The 15,921-nt window shown below is 42.0% G+C and overlaps 3 protein-coding genes across 6 annotated transcripts; 1 reads left to right on the forward strand and 2 right to left on the reverse strand.

Annotated features, from left to right (window-relative positions):
* Positions 646 to 9,608, reverse strand: LOC8080192 (lysine--tRNA ligase, chloroplastic/mitochondrial). The gene is made up of 14 exons (XM_002466099.2): positions 8,973 to 9,608; positions 8,632 to 8,844; positions 8,288 to 8,399; positions 7,706 to 7,814; positions 7,358 to 7,415; positions 6,979 to 7,047; positions 5,766 to 5,873; positions 5,210 to 5,302; positions 4,934 to 5,038; positions 4,418 to 4,621; positions 2,300 to 2,394; positions 1,715 to 1,805; positions 1,112 to 1,282; positions 646 to 992 (listed from the first exon to the last, which is right to left on the reverse strand). The coding sequence occupies exons 1-14, from the start codon at positions 9,591 to 9,593 to the stop codon at positions 900 to 902; spliced, it is 2,142 nt and encodes a 713-aa protein (XP_002466144.2). The 5' UTR covers positions 9,594 to 9,608; the 3' UTR covers positions 646 to 899.
* LOC110431038 (glycine-rich RNA-binding protein RZ1A-like) lies at positions 9,525 to 13,315 on the forward strand. 4 transcript variants are annotated; one of them, XR_002448534.1, is made up of 5 exons: positions 9,575 to 9,837; positions 10,638 to 10,750; positions 11,173 to 11,694; positions 11,844 to 12,147; positions 12,219 to 12,896. XR_002448534.1 is itself a non-coding variant. In XM_021449571.1 (4 exons), exons 2-3 carry the CDS (start codon positions 10,640 to 10,642, stop codon positions 11,659 to 11,661), a joined length of 600 nt encoding a protein of 199 aa, XP_021305246.1. In that variant the 5' UTR covers positions 9,575 to 9,837; positions 10,638 to 10,639; the 3' UTR covers positions 11,662 to 11,694; positions 13,130 to 13,315. The 4 variants fall into 4 exon arrangements, 2 of the variants coding, with proteins under 2 accessions (XP_021305246.1, XP_021305243.1); XR_002448533.1 differs by having other exon boundaries at positions 9,525 to 9,837; positions 11,173 to 12,147; positions 12,219 to 12,875; XM_021449571.1 differs by lacking the exons at positions 11,844 to 12,147; positions 12,219 to 12,896 and adding an exon at positions 13,130 to 13,315.
* LOC8080193 (abscisic acid 8'-hydroxylase 3) lies at positions 13,327 to 15,673 on the reverse strand. Its single transcript, XM_002466100.2, has 7 exons — positions 14,760 to 15,673; positions 14,260 to 14,673; positions 14,092 to 14,178; positions 13,928 to 14,006; positions 13,740 to 13,846; positions 13,514 to 13,632; positions 13,327 to 13,417 (listed from the first exon to the last, which is right to left on the reverse strand). Exons 1-7 carry the CDS (start codon positions 15,288 to 15,290, stop codon positions 13,327 to 13,329), a joined length of 1,428 nt encoding a protein of 475 aa, XP_002466145.1. The 5' UTR covers positions 15,291 to 15,673.

Raw genomic sequence — 15,921 nt, forward strand, 5'->3', positions numbered from 1 at the left:
GATAGGCACCCGAGGGCTGCGGGTGGACCACCCGAGGGCTAATAGTCTAATACAGTTTTTTTTTTGAGGGAGTACAGTACTCCGTATATTATATAATGATGAAGAAGCTGTATATATATTCCATAAGGGCGCAGAGTATTAAAAAACACTTAAACCAAATTACTCAACCCTTGTTTACCTGCATCCCAATCTACCTCATTGCTAAACCAGTTAATTTTACCTCATTGATAAACCAGTTAATTTTTACCTTCAATCCATCCCAATACATATTAGATTTGGGGTGGATTGAAGTGCAACCAAGCAAGCCTAATAGCGTGTTTCATTTGAGGTGGTTTATCAATCAATCTATAACTATGTTGATTCCACCAAAAATCATAGGATAATAAACTTGTAATGCACCACCTCAAGTAGCATGAGACCAAATATACCCTTATATTTTGCTAGCACACAAAGAGAGCCAACATACCTCTTTTCCCCCCCTCTCCTTCAAATGAGCTGAAAATGGATGAAGCTATTTCCCCACCCCCCCCCCCCCACCCCCCTCAAGAGTCCGTAGACCAAACAATTTCTTAAATGATAGTTCAAGGTAATCATGTCACTGAGGAATCAGATTATCCAGTGGAGACCACTGCTTTGCAGCACATCGATTGCAAAATGTGAAATCCATCCATTATTATTGATACAAGTGTTGAAACATCTATCAGGTTTTTGATATTCAGCTTGGACTCGGAGCCATAATACATCACAATATAAATAAATGGCCACATCTATCTATCAGCTAAAAAGATTAGCAAATACAAAATCTGCTGTACTGAAACAAGCCAAAATTTAGTCTGCTGCTACTTTCTTCAGCAGCCACATCTGTCACCAATAGTGTATCTCTTCTTAACTAGAATGGACTATTGCTGAATCTTCAAGACAGGAAAGGCAATAACATCCCTTATGCTAGAAGAGTTTGTCAAAAGCATTACTAACCGGTCAATACCAAGGCCCTGAGGTAAGGTTCCACAAAAATTAGTCACAGAAGACATAGGTTCTCAGTAAATAACTAGCAGTTCCAAGAACATTAGCAAATTAGCAATCGTGAAATAAACAATTTAATCAGTCATACCATTCCTGATGCTGGTGGCATTCCGTATTCTAATGAAGTCAAGAAGTCTTCATCTAAAGAAACTTCATAGGAATAATCATCATCTCCATCACCCTCAGTAGATTTCACCTCCTTAGCCATTGCAGCTCGCTTAACATTGTGCTGTTTTATTTGATTTTCAAAACGGCTCCTCTGCAATAAAGATAAAATGCACATTTGAAGTTAAAGTGGTCAAGAAGGATGTATGTGATTTCCATCTATCTTAATGATCACCTAAATAACATATTCCAGGTGTTCTGGGGGAATTTTAAGCTATAGTGCTATATCACAGACAGAACGTTGGAAGTAAACCAACCACCTTAATTTGCCTTTGTTTTCATTTAAGTATAGCCCACATTAGATGCCAGTGGAACAAAGAGAATTTTGAAGAAACAGAAACTGTTCGTAATGGTAGACCATTCTATACAAAACAATGTAGTTTTACAGATTGTCAACTGAAATAGTGTCAAATGCGTAAAATTCCAAATACTCAATATTTGATACTCTTTAAAGAAAAGAACTTCACAAAGAAATGCTGCAAATGATGGCACTTCGGCATGCAGTAAGAAACCAGGACATTCTTACCTGATCGATTGGGTCTGTGAGTTCAGAAAACGCATTGCCAATCTCACGACCACAGATGAAAAGTTCGAATCGCTCAGTAAGGCCAACATGACTACAGCAAGAGGAAAAAAATTACTGAGGTGAAAACAAAAGGTCATAACATAATGACATGCACCAAAACTCTAATTAAAGAATTAAAATAGACAAAACAGCTCATTTGTAATGAAAGGTCCCTAGCATCCAGGAACATACATTACATAATAAACAGTGTAGCACTAGCACGTGTCAGAAACCAAAACATTTTTATCTTGTGGCCTTTAGCAGAGTTTGCAGATTAGTCTCAGCCGTTTCTAAAGTATGTGTGTTTGTGCACAATTTTCCATTCATAAGAGTTGCTTGTACAAGGAAAAAAACAGGTTCAAACAATGAACCTTTGACTTTAAAGTGTCCTTAATAAAAAAAAATATTTCAACATTGACTGTCGATTTCTTTGATGGCATGGTACAATTTTAACCACAAAAATGGAATAAAATATTGTCACTCAACCTATTTCATTTGAATCTCAAAATATGTGGGTGCCATGCAAAATGAAATAGGAGTGTTTACCTCCGATGTGGTTTTGCCAATGGTGATATCTCAACTGGGTAGTCAAGGACAAATGTTGGTTGTACAAGAGTAGATTCAACAAAAGTCTCAAAAACCTGGCCATGAGATGTAAAATTGTTAAATGAGGCTCATGAGCTAAAACAACCAAGTTTCAACCAACAGAATGAAACTTACAGCATATCCAAGAGCCTTTCTAAATCTCACTCTTTAAATCATCATTTAGAAAGTCATTTGCATAAAAATAGCTTTTTATATCTTTTGACTCTCCAACAGTTTTTCTATATCTCATGCGCACTCTAGAGAGTCATTCTCGTCTTCTATTTTTGGCTAGCGAAAAATCCGAAATAGAAGATGGCTATATTTGGATAACCATTTAGAGAACACTATATAAGAGCATCTCCAAGAGACTCTCTACATCATTCCTAATTGCTAGGAATAGAGATTTTGGTGAAAAATACCCTCCAACAGCTTCTTTAATTGGTTATCTAAACATAGCCATCTTCTAGTCCGGATTTCTTGCTAGCCAAAGATAGAAAACGAGAAGCTATCTAGAGTGCACATAAGATATAGAAAAACTGTTGGAGAGTGAAAATATATAGAAAATCGTTTTTATGCAAATGTCTCTCTAATGATGATTCAGAGAGTGAACTTTAGAATGACTTGTCGAGATGCTCTAAGACAATTAAATCTTGCAGTTCAAGATTTTGAGTAGATAATACAAAATGACTGGATTTTCAATGCAATAGATCCAACTATGACATCAAATAGAGCTAAATTCAAGCATGAATTTGCCTTGGTTGTCCATAGAACAAAGAGTTGTAATTCTTTGTATTGTTTATTTGCTTTCCTGTTCCCTAATATTGTGTAGTAGTATAGTAGTAAAAGTGAAAACAAGGTAAAAACAACAATCATGGGCCTTCCAACCCTTGACCCTTCCCTTAGAAAGGAGATTCCCACCACCAAGTTGTTGTGGTTTCAATTAGAAACAAAACTTATTCTAAATTACTATTGTAGAAGCCAGTTGAGCCAATAATTCAACTAATCAAAATGTGAACTGAAACCTTGAGTGGTTCGTTGTCCAGTCAAATTACCTTATGGCTTACACCATATTTATTGGGCTTGAGCATGCTAGGGTTTTTTCTCCCATTGGAATGCATGTGGATATTTGCTAGTATATACAAAAAATAGGAGACCATCATACTGTTTCATTAAAAGAAAACAGCGACCAAGTACGCAACATTTCATTGATACTCTAATCAGAATAGAGTTCTTGGGACATAGCCACATACATGTTTATAAGATAGTGAGGTAAACCAAGAAAGCACAATTCTCATGCAGTTTAAGGTGTACATATATTCAAGGCCCTCTTATAAACTTTAGTCCCTATCACATCGAATATTTGGACACATGCATGAAGTATTAAATATAGACTATTTATGAAACTACAAACATAGCTAGAGAATAATTTGCGAGACGATTTTTTAAGCCTAATTAGTCCATGATTGGACACTAATTGCTATAGTTACAAATGTGCTATAGTACCTATTAAACTTTAGTCTCTCCAACCAAACACCCCCTAAACTACACAATCCATAAATCATTAGTAAACTCGTTATGCCAAATCAATAGAAACTTTCTGTATGACCCATGAACAAATTTTCGGAAACAACATATTCATAAGAAAGTCGATTGTGGCAGCCAAATATGTGAGCCACTAGTATGTCCACATAATTAAAAATTCAAAACAATGTATCCATAATTAAACAGACACATTAACTAATAGCATGTTTACTCAGCATAATAGTGGCTCTGGTTTCCATAACCAGGAATGGAACAAGCCACACAATGAGACAAAAAGCCACAACATTCGTTGCCAGATTCCATCAGTGTGGTCTTTGCAGAATATAGTTTACTATTTTTTTTTGGCTGGCTTCTATTTCTCTAACAAAAACTTAAATTTCTTTTTGTAGGCAATTTATTTAATCCCACTTGTTAAGTGAACAGGAGAAAACTCATTACCGTCAACAAAAAATAAAACAACAATAATAGAGTACAGAAATAGAACAAAATGAGCACCATCAATGCAAAAAAGTGTACAAAATGAAAGCCTCAAGCTACCTCGTTGAGAACATGTCCAACAGATGAACAGGCTTGCAACGAAGTACTTTCATTGTTTCCTACTTCGAAACCTGGCAGCCCCTTAACAGCTCTTTTTGCAGATTCAACATCGCCGAAGCTGTTAAAGTCGATTCCTGTTGCTTCTTTGACAAGAGAATGCATGGTCTCCCTCCTCCATGGTCTTTCAAGCGAGATTTCAGTTCCCTGTTTGATATTAAACAGCACATTGTTGACTAATGGTATAAATACAGAAATGTACAGATTTGCATTGAAGTGTCAATGCAAGTGCACATGTACAAGAAGCTCAGGAGGAAGTAATAGTTGATAAGTAATTTATTGAAATGGCACCAAAAAAGGTTACAGAGTAATGAAGCAAATTGGGGATATATACATAAGCGACAAACCGCAGCATGATGTTTGTGTGATAAGACATTGGTGTCCAAACGATGCAAACAGGATAGCATGCAATATATGCTCAAACTAATATTAAAATTTTAAAATAAAGAGCATGATTACCTCATAATCAACCTTAAGCTTGCCATGAGTAGCCATAGCACATCGAGTAACAATTTCTTCAGCCATATTCATCATGCTCTCATAGTCTGAATATGCTTCATACATCTAGTTTGCAAAGACAAGTAAAGTCTGACCTTATTTTAAGTATAAAACATTCTGCAATGCAGAAAGGAGGCACACAAAGGAACATAGAATATACACTGTGCACTTATGCTGGCAAGGACAAAAGTAATCAATTGATACAAGCATATTTGGAGGGGAAAAATAAACTCCTACCTCAATAGTGGTAAATTCAGGATTATGACGAGTAGAAATGCCTTCATTCCGGAATATTCTTCCAATCTCATAGACCTTCTCAAGCCCTCCAACCTGCACTATTTCAATGGTACTCAGGAGTACGAAAAAGATTGCCGTTGAAAAAAAAGTTGTAGAAACAAAATAGACCTTTGGCACAATGCATACTGCATAGTCACATTGATACCCTTCAAATGCTTAAGCGCAGCCGAAAAAAAGGCATGAATACAAGTGCTATAGCATGAAATCTTAAAGTGATAAATTCACCCCAAAAGAAACAAAATATATTGGTATTCGGGGACATATTTGACATCTACCAGTGGAGGCGAGGCACACAGGATTAATCTGGAAAACAAATTTCAAAGCTTATTCAGCATAATTACTACACAGCAGTGTCTGTTATATAAGATTCTGCAGTATGCATGTATACCTGTATTCAGCATAAAGAAAAAGCAATTGATGCTGCCATGAACTGGTTAAAGAATCAACTATGAAGCTATCAAAGTAAAAAGAATGAGGAACCGAAATGTAACCTTACCAACATCCTTTTCAAATGCAGCTCTGTTGCAATCCTCAAGTAAAGATCTCTTTGAAGTGAGTTATGGTAGGTTATAAAGGGTCTAGCTTCAGCACCACCTGCTGCTCCCTGTTTTTTTTAACATTTTTATTATGTGTAATGTTGTAAATGAAGATATGAACAAGCGGAGAAGACAAACTAGTGATCAAACAAGCACCGTGACACAAAAAGAACCTAATTCGTTTATAACCTATTGGTACTATGCTAGGTTGTATTAGCTGCATTGGTTCAACTACACTAATAGCATATTAGCATTTCTTAAGAAAGACATGGTTATGGCCAATATGTTTTCTGCTTTTTTTATGCTGAGCTTTACAACCTATGTGTGCCATCAATGATGATGATGATGAGATGATCCCTTGTTATGCTCCACAAATGATTTAACATCTAGAGATGAATCCAATATGCTGTTTGAAGTTATTCACTCTTAAATAAAATTCAGGCCAAATCAAATTAATGTAAAAATGAAATTGTGCATTTGTCTAAAATTAAATTACATCGCGCACTTTTAAGCTTAAATGCCTTTCTTCTTCAGTGTAAAGTAGTTTCATGAGTTCTATTTTTCAACAAATACACATAGGTTTTCATTTAAAATCACTTTTTTTGCTGAATACGTTTGTGTCGTTTCATTAAAGGTAAGCAAACAAAGAATAACACCACACCATCAGCATATCATATTTTACATTCAGATTATGAACAGAGATTTTGTTAGTGGTTTTGGAGTGCACACATGTGCTGCATTTACAGTTTTTTTTTTTTTGGAAAAAGACATGGAAGTCCTAGTTGGATGCGATCACTAGAACAAAAAATATGGCCATATTGGACCATCTTAAATTGTGTTGTAAAGGTTTGAATATCACAGAGGTGATCAAATCCACTAGCTTAAGAGTTGAATAAGTCTTAAGTTAGTTTTCTTTTTCAAAATTGAGCCTTATAATGTAGAGTAAGGTTTGGAATATAATTCAGAAGCATTACTGCAGTACGCAAGGAGGTAAATATTAATGGTCTATCTTCGGAAAGATTTATAAGATGTGTAGTGGATCTTAAAAAAAAGGTATCACATAAATTAGCCCAAAAAATTTATTCCGGATATCTTATCAGTTAAATGGTTACATATTATATAGCTGACCGATCCTGCTGAAAGACAACCTAAAAGGTATGAAAAAAATAATACCTGTAGAACTGGAGTTTCAACTTCAATAAAACCAAATGATTCCATTGTCTTGCGGATCTCAGAAACCACCTGTCAAAAATGCAAATATCTAAGTTCAAAGTGTAAAAGAAGCTACAACAAATTCTGTTAGTGCTGTAACTATTCATTAAGCTAGTTATTTTTGGAGGACCTAAGGACGTGCTCTTACAATATGACAACATATGTGTTAATTTCTTCTTTCCTACCACACCTCCCTTTAACCCATTAAGAAAAATGTGTTCCCGTGCTACATCAATATTTAAAGATATAAGAGTTTCCAAACTATAGCAAATTAGTAATTAGGTGTAGTTACTTGCCCATCAGTTTCAGAATACAGATTTAGCATCCATGTAGTCAATACCTTTGCCCTAGTTCGGAATACATCAGCAACCTTAGGATTTGCAATCATGTCAACATACCTGTCATTAATCAAAGATAGCACACATGGTCAGTGCACTGTGCAGAACAATCTTGCAATCATTTAAACTAGGACTAGGAATGAAGGAATAGCAACGAAGATGCTAAAATAATAATCCTGGAGGGGAAAATGATACCTTTTAAACCATTAGTCAAGCTGAAAGATACTAGAAATTAAACGCATTGGTAGTACAATTAAAATCAAAACTATATATTAAGGTATTAAATGGGTACTGATTTTGAACAGATGAGATATGACTTAGAAGGTGCAAGAAGCAAGATGAAAGCCAACCTTTGACGATATCGTTTGTCAACATCAGTTAATCCATGATACTTGTCTGGTAGTGGGAGTAAGGATTTTGTGAGAATTTCAAAATTTTTCACATAAACAGATAGCTCCCCTGCAATGAAACCCACCATGTCAAGAATATAGACATTTCGCAAATAAGTTGACAAGTATAGTAAGATATAGCACAAGACTCAAGCAGTCCAGTTTTTTTAAAATTTGGAGCAGGCTATTATTTAGCTGTTTTTCTTATTTATTTGTCTGCATAATAGAAGTAGGTTGCTTAGCTCTGACTTTCACTATTCAAAATAATTTATAATCAGATTGCTAGTACTAGGAACTCACTTAGATACATACGAAAACGAATTCCTTTGAATCTAATTAACAAATGGCGAAAAGAATGAAAAACTCAATAGCAAAGTCGAGGTTTGGAAGCTTGCTCTGCAAAATTAAGAAAAATGGTATATACTGATTCTAAGGAAATCACTGTACAAATATATTTCTGGAAATTGTTATCTCGTGCTTCAAATTTTAACTAAGTACAGATCAATGAAACTACTGACAGATAGAATAGAAGTTATAATGAACCTTTCTCTGTCTTTTTAATGGATCCACTTGCACCTAATATATCACCAATGTCAATAAATGCCTTCAGTTGCTCAAATTGGTCCTCCGTAAGGCTGTCTTTCTCGCAATAAAGCTACCCATAGCCAAAAGAAAGAAAGGCCCAGAAACACATAATCAGCGCCAAACAAATTATCATACTTATGCAGCTACTAATAACAACAAATGCCACTGAAAACTGCACATAGCTCAGCTGCTATGTGCAGATGGCTTACAAGTGCAACATTATCAAGTAGCATACGCATATCCGCATGAAATCAAATTCGAAGGAGAGAACAAAATAAGGCAAGTCAATTGAAAGATCAGACCTGCATAGTCCCAGAGTCATCTCTTACAGTCATAAAAACAAGCTTTCCAAATGCCCTTCGGGCAACAATCCTGCCAGCAACGGACACCGACACGTCCTCGCAGACTTCACCATTCACAAGATGAGCGTACTGCTCCTGAAGCTCCTTGGTCGTGTGAGTCCTGTCCCACTTGTACGCGTACGGCTCATGCCCCTTCGCTCTGAGCTCCTCAACCTTGCAACCAGAAAACCAACGATCCCAAGCCCGTCAGTAGCAGACACGGACTGAAAATTGAGGGCAAACAGGATACACACAGCAAACAATGTAGAACTAAAGACGCGACACAGGAACGGAGAACTGACTTTTTTGAGGCGGATGGCGCGGATGGAGTCGCGGTCAGAGGTAGAGGCGGATGAGGAGGCACTACGGCGTCGGCGGTCCTGAGGCTGCGCCGGCGGGTTCGTGGTGGCGGCGGCCGCGGAACAGCAGCGGATGCGGAGGCCAAGGGTCCTTGAAGCGGCGGCGCGGGAGGCCGCGAATCCAATGAGATTGGAGGAGGCCCTCCACGCCCGCAGCGCCTCCATTGATCCGAGAATGAGCGAGTTTGTCTTGTGGCGCCTCCGGGCCGACCTGCAGTGAGCTCCTCGCCGCGGTAGCCTCGCACGTGCTCGCCGCCGCCGCGTCCCGAGCGCGAGCGCGCGCGTGCGAGTGCGAGTAGCCGCGGCGGGAGAGGGAGCAACGCAACGGACGGCGGCCGCGGGAGCGAGGATAGGGTCTACCTGCTGGCTGCTGAGATGGGCCCGAAACCCAGACACGGCCCACGGGGAAGCGTCGGCAGCCCTGGGCCAACCCAGCCCATTCTGGCTGGGATGACGACGCGTCCAAAGTCGCGGCGCGGGCCGCTGCAACCAGCCGCCAACGGGCAACGGCATATGCCGTGCGCGTTGCAGGCGGACCCACATGTCCCCTGGCGGGCCCCACATGTCGTGCCAACCATGGAAATATCTATCTCTCCTCTGCGCCGCCGCCAGGATTTAGGGTTCTAGGCCGACTCCACTCCAATCCAATCCAATCCAGGGGCGGGCGACTGCTTCCTTGCCCGATTTATTCCCCATCTTGTCCCTCCCTATAAGGTCGCCTTTCCTCCCTTTGCTAAATAGAACGAGGCAGAGGCATCTTCTTCGACTCGACGTGCGCTTCCTCTTCCTCGCTCGCTCCCAGTCGCAGGTGACTACGTCCTCCCTCCCTCACCTACGTATCTCTTTCCGGGCATGTAGATCTCTCTTTGCTCGATCTGCTTTCGGTTTGTCTATGTTCTTCGTAAGATTCACATCTGTGATGCGGCTATAGTAAGATTTGGTCGGGATTTGCTAAGTTTGACCACTGACCTGCGTATGCATCGGCCCCGATCTGAATTCTGGAGCGTGATTATCTCTCTCCTTTTGTTGTTTTCTATATTGTATCTAACAGACAATCTCCATGTGTTGCGTCGTTAAGTTACACGCACACATGGATCTTGTATTTGTATCTACCAATCGATAAGTTGCACGAACACATGATTGAAGTTCAACTTTGCTGTGTTGTCTTTAGGTGCGCTTCCTGAGCACATTATGTACTGATTTCTGCAAATTATTAGTAAAGGGTTATAAACTGTAAAGTCAATTTTCATGACTGTACACTTGTATGCGGTCGCGGCTTCTGCTTTTCTGCTTTTATTCTTCTGCTAACATGCCCGAGCATGTATTTCATTAAGAGGAAGTTCTTCTTCTGCTTATAAAATAAGCTTTGTGTGCTTTGTTTCTCGGGTAAAAAATAAAACGGTGGAAACCTTTAATTCTAAAATAAATATCACAGTGAATTCCTTCGTTGGTCTTTTTTTTTTCCTCTTATGCCTTAGTATAATCAGTAAGTATGACTTAAAAGTTTACTGAACACGGTACCTGTAACCTTCACAGAATCTGCAGTGTTCTCTCTTGGTAGCTCTAGTTTCCTACTTATATATTTACATATTTGTTTATCTGTTCTAGTGATGGCTGATGTTGATGAGTACCGTTGCTTCATCGGGAATCTGTCCTGGTCGACGACTGATGAAAGCCTCAAGGATGCATTCAGCAAATTTGGCAACCTAACTGAGGCGAAGGTAACATGAATAATCTCTTGTCTTTAGTTTTGCCAGAGTAATCCTTTTTACGAGCATGATAATTACCGTAGATTGTGGTGGTAACTGTTGCTTAGGATTTCCTTTTGCACTGCGGTGAACATTGGTATACTACTATACTGCATTAGTTTGTCTCTAAGGAATCTTAAATCTTACTGATTTTGCTCAAAAACATATTTTCTCTCACTATCCATTTTTTTGCCATATAGATATTTATGCTGTTTTATTCCTGTCTTCATGAGTGCTCTAGGAAATATTTTTGCCTCTGAGTGGTCATATTTTTTAACTCGACGTAGCTTGGCATACATCCATCGTGTGTACAGTATTGCTTTGTGCTTCATTTGTTATCTAGCATGTTCTCTTATTTATGGTTTACTTAATTTTGTTTTGCTGGTAATATGCAGGTGGTCCTTGACAAATTTTCTGGCCGTTCTCGTGGTTTCGGCTTTGTAACTTTTGATGAGAAGCAAGCCATGGAGGATGCTATTGAGGGAATGAATGGACTGGACTTGGACGGAAGGAACATCACTGTTGATAAAGCTCAGCCACAAGGACCTGGTAGAGACCGCAATGGTGACCGTGATTATGACCGTGATCGTGGATCTCGTTATGACCGTGGTCGTGACTATGGTAGTGGGCGTGCACCGCGAGGAGGTGGTGGTGGGGACTGCTTCAAGTGTGGGAAACCTGGTCATTTTGCTAGAGAATGCCCATCTGGGGATGGTGGGAGAGGGGACAGATATGGTGGCAGAGATGACAGGTATGGTGGTGGTGGCGGCGGTGGCGGGCGTTATGGATCTGAGCGTGGTGGCGACCGATACTCTGGCCGTAGCCGAGATGGCGGCAGCTATGGGGGTGACCGCTACAGCCGTGACCGATCAGGTCCTTACTGATAGCCTAGTTCTTGAGAAGTATGTGCCATCCAGGTATGAAAGTCTATCTACTATTATAAGGCTTGTTATTGTGTCTGGAACTTAGTTATCCTGTCGTTGGAGTCGCCATGTACCGTGAGAAATCAGTTGCTTTGTTATAGACCGTATTACTGACCGGTTTATTATTGTTTCCTGCTTGCCAGGCATATGACTTGGTCATAGTGCTTGGCGCTTGGATCCTGCATGTTTGCTTGATATGCTATTTGGCTATTAAAAGATGGATATTGTTCCTGTGTTGATGATCCTGGTCCTAATTATGCTTATGTGGATATGCCTGGGATATGGGGGATTGGATGGCAAGTTATTGTCCGCATTTGCGTTCTTTTCGGGGAAGCAAGGGGTTGTCTATAATCTGCTTGAACACACCTACAACCACAAGAAAAATCTATGTTCTTGTCACCTCTTCTGAAAGCAAGTGATGAATCATCCACTAGGGAACATTAACTGGTAATGTTTTCAATCATACATCTTCAGTATTGTCTTACAACGTCATTCTCAAATGACTTTTGTTTTGGCAGGCTTCTTTTTGGTTATTTGTTCTTGTTCTGGATTGGTTTCTACCGTCGTTCTGGATTGGTTACTTACGTCCTAAGATCGTTTCAGTCGTCTCATTTTAGTCTGGCCAGTATCCATGAATGCAAAGAGATTATTCTTTGGTTCCATTCTATGTGCCTTTAGCATTGGAGGACCACTGTTTCACACTTCATCGGGTGTCTTGATGAACTGGTTATGGTTGCTTCACCATGCTGGGGTGTTCCTTGAGCTGCCCTCTGTTCCTGTTCCTGTTCCTTGTGAAACCAGAGATTATGCTTATTCAGCCTGAGTGGATGTGATGCTATCTGGTTGCTGTTCCATTGACACTGCACCGCTGGCCTATTTCAGCTTATACGCTGGTTCCAGAGTAGTTACTGGTCCCTTTTGAGAGGAGTTATGATGATATTATGATTCATCAGCAGCAACTAGTTGTCCTTTGGCATCTACATGTGTCTTGTCTTTGATTTAGAGTAGCCTTTTCTTAATTCACCTATTCTCAGGATGCAAACGTTAGGGAGCATTTGATGTTCGAACTAGCCAATTGAGTTTTTGTACTCAAGTACGTTACATTAGCTGCTCAAGATTCTTTTCCCCGGTTTTAAACATGTTGATTTGTACTGAAAAGTGATTCTCTTTCTCTATGATCCAACTTCTTTCTCTAAGCCATGTGCTGTATGTTTCCATGTGTTGCAATTAGAGCCATTTCGTTTCAGACTATTGAGTCTATTGGTGCCTGAGCTGGCAAAACATTCAGTCATCAACAACAGTAGCATCGTTTTACCATGATCCAGTGGATCCAGCTTGCTTGTTTCTCAGTTTTCTCTACTGTTTTGTGTATATACAAAACATTCGTAGTGATTGATTTGAGACACCTTTTGGTTTCAAAATCGTACAGGTGCCGGATCGGGCAGAACATTCAATCGTTTGCATCAGCAGCCTAGACAGACAGACATACTATCTGATCGTTTGTATCGTTGATGCTGTGGTAGGCTAGCAACGTGCATCTTTCTATCTATTACTACTATATAATACTACTATATAAATCTGTAATCCTGTTCGTTCGTCTTGCATAGCACATTCGTTTCTCATATCTTAGAGCGCGGTTGGTATGATGGGGTACTTGTTCTTGGGCATCCGCACCAGCGTCGGCTGCACCGTGTCGTCGTTCTCCAGCGGTTTCCAGCTGCAACCAAATCAAAACCAAGCGAGTTCAGCTGCTGCTGATGGATGGGAAAGCAGTGGCCAGCCATGGCTACTCCTTGCTGTTGCTGCTGCTTACCTGTACCGGCAGACAAGGTGGTGGACGAAGACACAGATCTCCAGCTTTGCCAGGCTCATCCCGGGGCACATCCGCGGCCCGCTCCCGAACCCCAGGAAGCTGTACGGCTTGAGCGTTTCCTGCTCGAAACAGAACATGGCATCAGCACACTCTGTCAGTCAGCTCGCTTCCTTCCGGCGACAGGCGTTGCCGTCGACCCAGAGGCCAGAGCTTGCCGGAAACTTACGTCGAATCTGTTGGGATTGAAGCGCTCTGGGTCGGCGAAGACGGACGGGTCGTGGTGGATGGACACCACGTCCAGGTTCACCGACGTCCCCTTCTTGATCTCGTACCCTGCGTGTCATAGATTCCACGTCATCAGTCCATTGCCGTAGGCAGGTTTGTGGTGAAAGACGTCACTGCCTCGGTCCTCACCGTCGATGCTGAAGTCCTGCGCGGCTTTCCTTGAGAACCATGGCAGGATGGTTGCTCTCCTCAGGGTCTCGTTCATCACCTGCAGCAGTTCAGTTGCCTAGTGATGAGAGACTAATTATAAACGGCCATAGGTTTGAGATGATCCTGCTGTCATCGTATCATACTTTGTTTGTGTAAGGCATGTTGTTGACATCAGACCAGCTGAGACGCGACGAGCCGTTGAGCCTCTCCTTGATCTCCAGGTGCTCCTCCTGCAACCACACACGTCCATTTCCTGAGCTCATCAGTCACTAGAAGCAACGAGCAGGAACAGATGCTCTCTGGAGGCTCACCCGTAGCTTTGCCAGGACGTCGGGGTTCTCCCCGAGGAACTTGACGAGCCAGGTGAGGCCCGCCGTGGTGGTGTCGTGGCCGGCGACGAGCAGGGTGAGGATGTTGTCCTTGAGCTGCGCGTCCGTGAGCTTGTCGGCCTCGTCGCCGGCGTGCTTCCGCAGCAGCGTCTGCAGGAAGTCGCTCGGGGCCTCGCCGCCGCCGTCCCTGATCCGCCGCCTCGCGATCACCGAGTCCAGCATCGCGTACATCCGGTTCCTGGCCTTGAGTCCCCGGTGGAACGCCGTGCCGGGGAGCTTGAGCGGCAGCGACGCGAACGACGACGAGATCACCTTGAAGTTTGCCCGGAACTTCTCCTGCTCCTCACCCTCCGGCTCCAAGCTCACCAGCATGTTGGCGATCACCTTGAGCGTGAACTGCACGGAGGCATTGGTATGATTCAGTCAAATCCCGTGCGCGTCGACGAGGACGGCGACGGCGACGGCGGTCGATGCTTGCTTACCGACGAGGCCTCCTCCAGCACGAGGACCCTGCTGCGTCCGTGCCACGTGTCGAGCGTCTGGACGGCGAGGTCGTTGATGAACCCCAAGTACTTCTTGAGCGCGTCGATGGAGAGCGGCTCGCCGATGAGGCGGCGCAGCTTCTTGTGCTCGTCGCCGTTGGTGGTGAGCAGGCTGGTGGGGCCCAGGACCTGCTTGCCCGTGTAGAAGAGGTTGAGGCTGACGACGCCGTCCTTGCCCGACAGCAGGATCTTGGCGGCGTCCCTCCCCGTCATGAACACCGTGATCCGCCCCAGCACGTACGTCTTGAACACCTTGCCGAACCGCCGCTGCCGGTCGCGCATGAAGCTCAGGATCCCCGCGGGGCTCGAGAAGTCGGAGATGAAGGAGAAAGTCTCGCCGATCACCGGCCAACCCATCGTGCCCGGGATGTCCCTCATCTCCTTGGACGAGCTGATCCGTGACCGAAGCCACAGGAGGCCCGCGCATGCCAGGGCGACGGCGACGAGCACCGGAGCTCCAAAGACGGCCATGGCAGATACTGATGTGATGATCTGGTGATACCATCAGTGTCAGTTGTCAGGTGCTCATATATATTTGCGCTTCGCGGTGGTGCATCGAAATCTCTGATTCCTCGGGATCATCTTTGTCTTTGGTATTATCTTTTCTTGCCATCGTCGTTGCATGCGAGGGGAACCATTTGGAGGTTCTTTTGGTATCCCTTGTGTCCTGTTTTGTCATCGTTAAAAACTTGTTCCAATCTGCTTGTTTTTTTGCCTATGTACTTGTCGTGGACACACAGAGGTACTCCAATGCCTAGATCCTACTTTGGATCAAAGACTGCGTCATTGCTGGCGATGGCTCTAAAATTTTTTAGTTGTTGTGCAAGCTGATAAAATGTATATAGAGCAGTGCCATTTGCAGTGTAGCAACTTAATACGCAAGCTTTGTTTTGATCCACTGTCCCTAAACTTGATTTTGAGTCTCATGGGTCAAAACAAAGCGATTTAAAAACTCTATATCAAAAAATAATTCATAATTTCTTCATATGAACTCGAATGAAGACAAACTTTATATTAAAGTTGTAGCCCTCAATGTGGTCTATAACTTTGTGGTTGAATATTTTTTTTATCTAAAGTCGTTAGTGTCACAAAATTAAATTTT

Source organism: Sorghum bicolor, chromosome 1, assembly GCF_000003195.3.
Source record: "Sorghum bicolor cultivar BTx623 chromosome 1, Sorghum_bicolor_NCBIv3, whole genome shotgun sequence".
Classification (NCBI taxonomy): Eukaryota; Viridiplantae; Streptophyta; class Magnoliopsida; order Poales; family Poaceae; genus Sorghum; species Sorghum bicolor.

Excerpts from the sequence above, each read along its gene's own strand:
- LOC8080192 (XM_002466099.2), bottom strand. The coding sequence starts at position 9,593 with ATGTGGGGCCCGCCAGGGGACATGTGGGTCCGCCTGCAACGCGCACGG. Across the intron at positions 8,400-8,631 it reads ATGACTCTGGGACTATGCAG|CTTTATTGCGAGAAAGACAG; the intron begins GTCTGATCTTTC and ends GGCTATGGGTAG. Across the intron at positions 2,395-4,417 it reads TTGGACATGTTCTCAACGAG|GTTTTTGAGACTTTTGTTGA; the intron begins GTAGCTTGAGGC and ends TCTCATGGCCAG.
- LOC110431038 (XM_021449571.1), top strand. The coding sequence starts at position 10,640 with ATGGCTGATGTTGATGAGTACCGTTGCTTCATCGGGAATCTGTCCTGG. Across the intron at positions 10,751-11,172 it reads GCAACCTAACTGAGGCGAAG|GTGGTCCTTGACAAATTTTC; the intron begins GTAACATGAATA and ends GGTAATATGCAG.
- LOC8080193 (XM_002466100.2), bottom strand. The coding sequence starts at position 15,290 with ATGGCCGTCTTTGGAGCTCCGGTGCTCGTCGCCGTCGCCCTGGCATGC. Across the intron at positions 13,847-13,927 it reads GCAGGACTTCAGCATCGACG|GGTACGAGATCAAGAAGGGG; the intron begins GTGAGGACCGAG and ends TATGACACGCAG. Across the intron at positions 13,633-13,739 it reads TCAATCCCAACAGATTCGAC|GAAACGCTCAAGCCGTACAG; the intron begins GTAAGTTTCCGG and ends TGTTTCGAGCAG.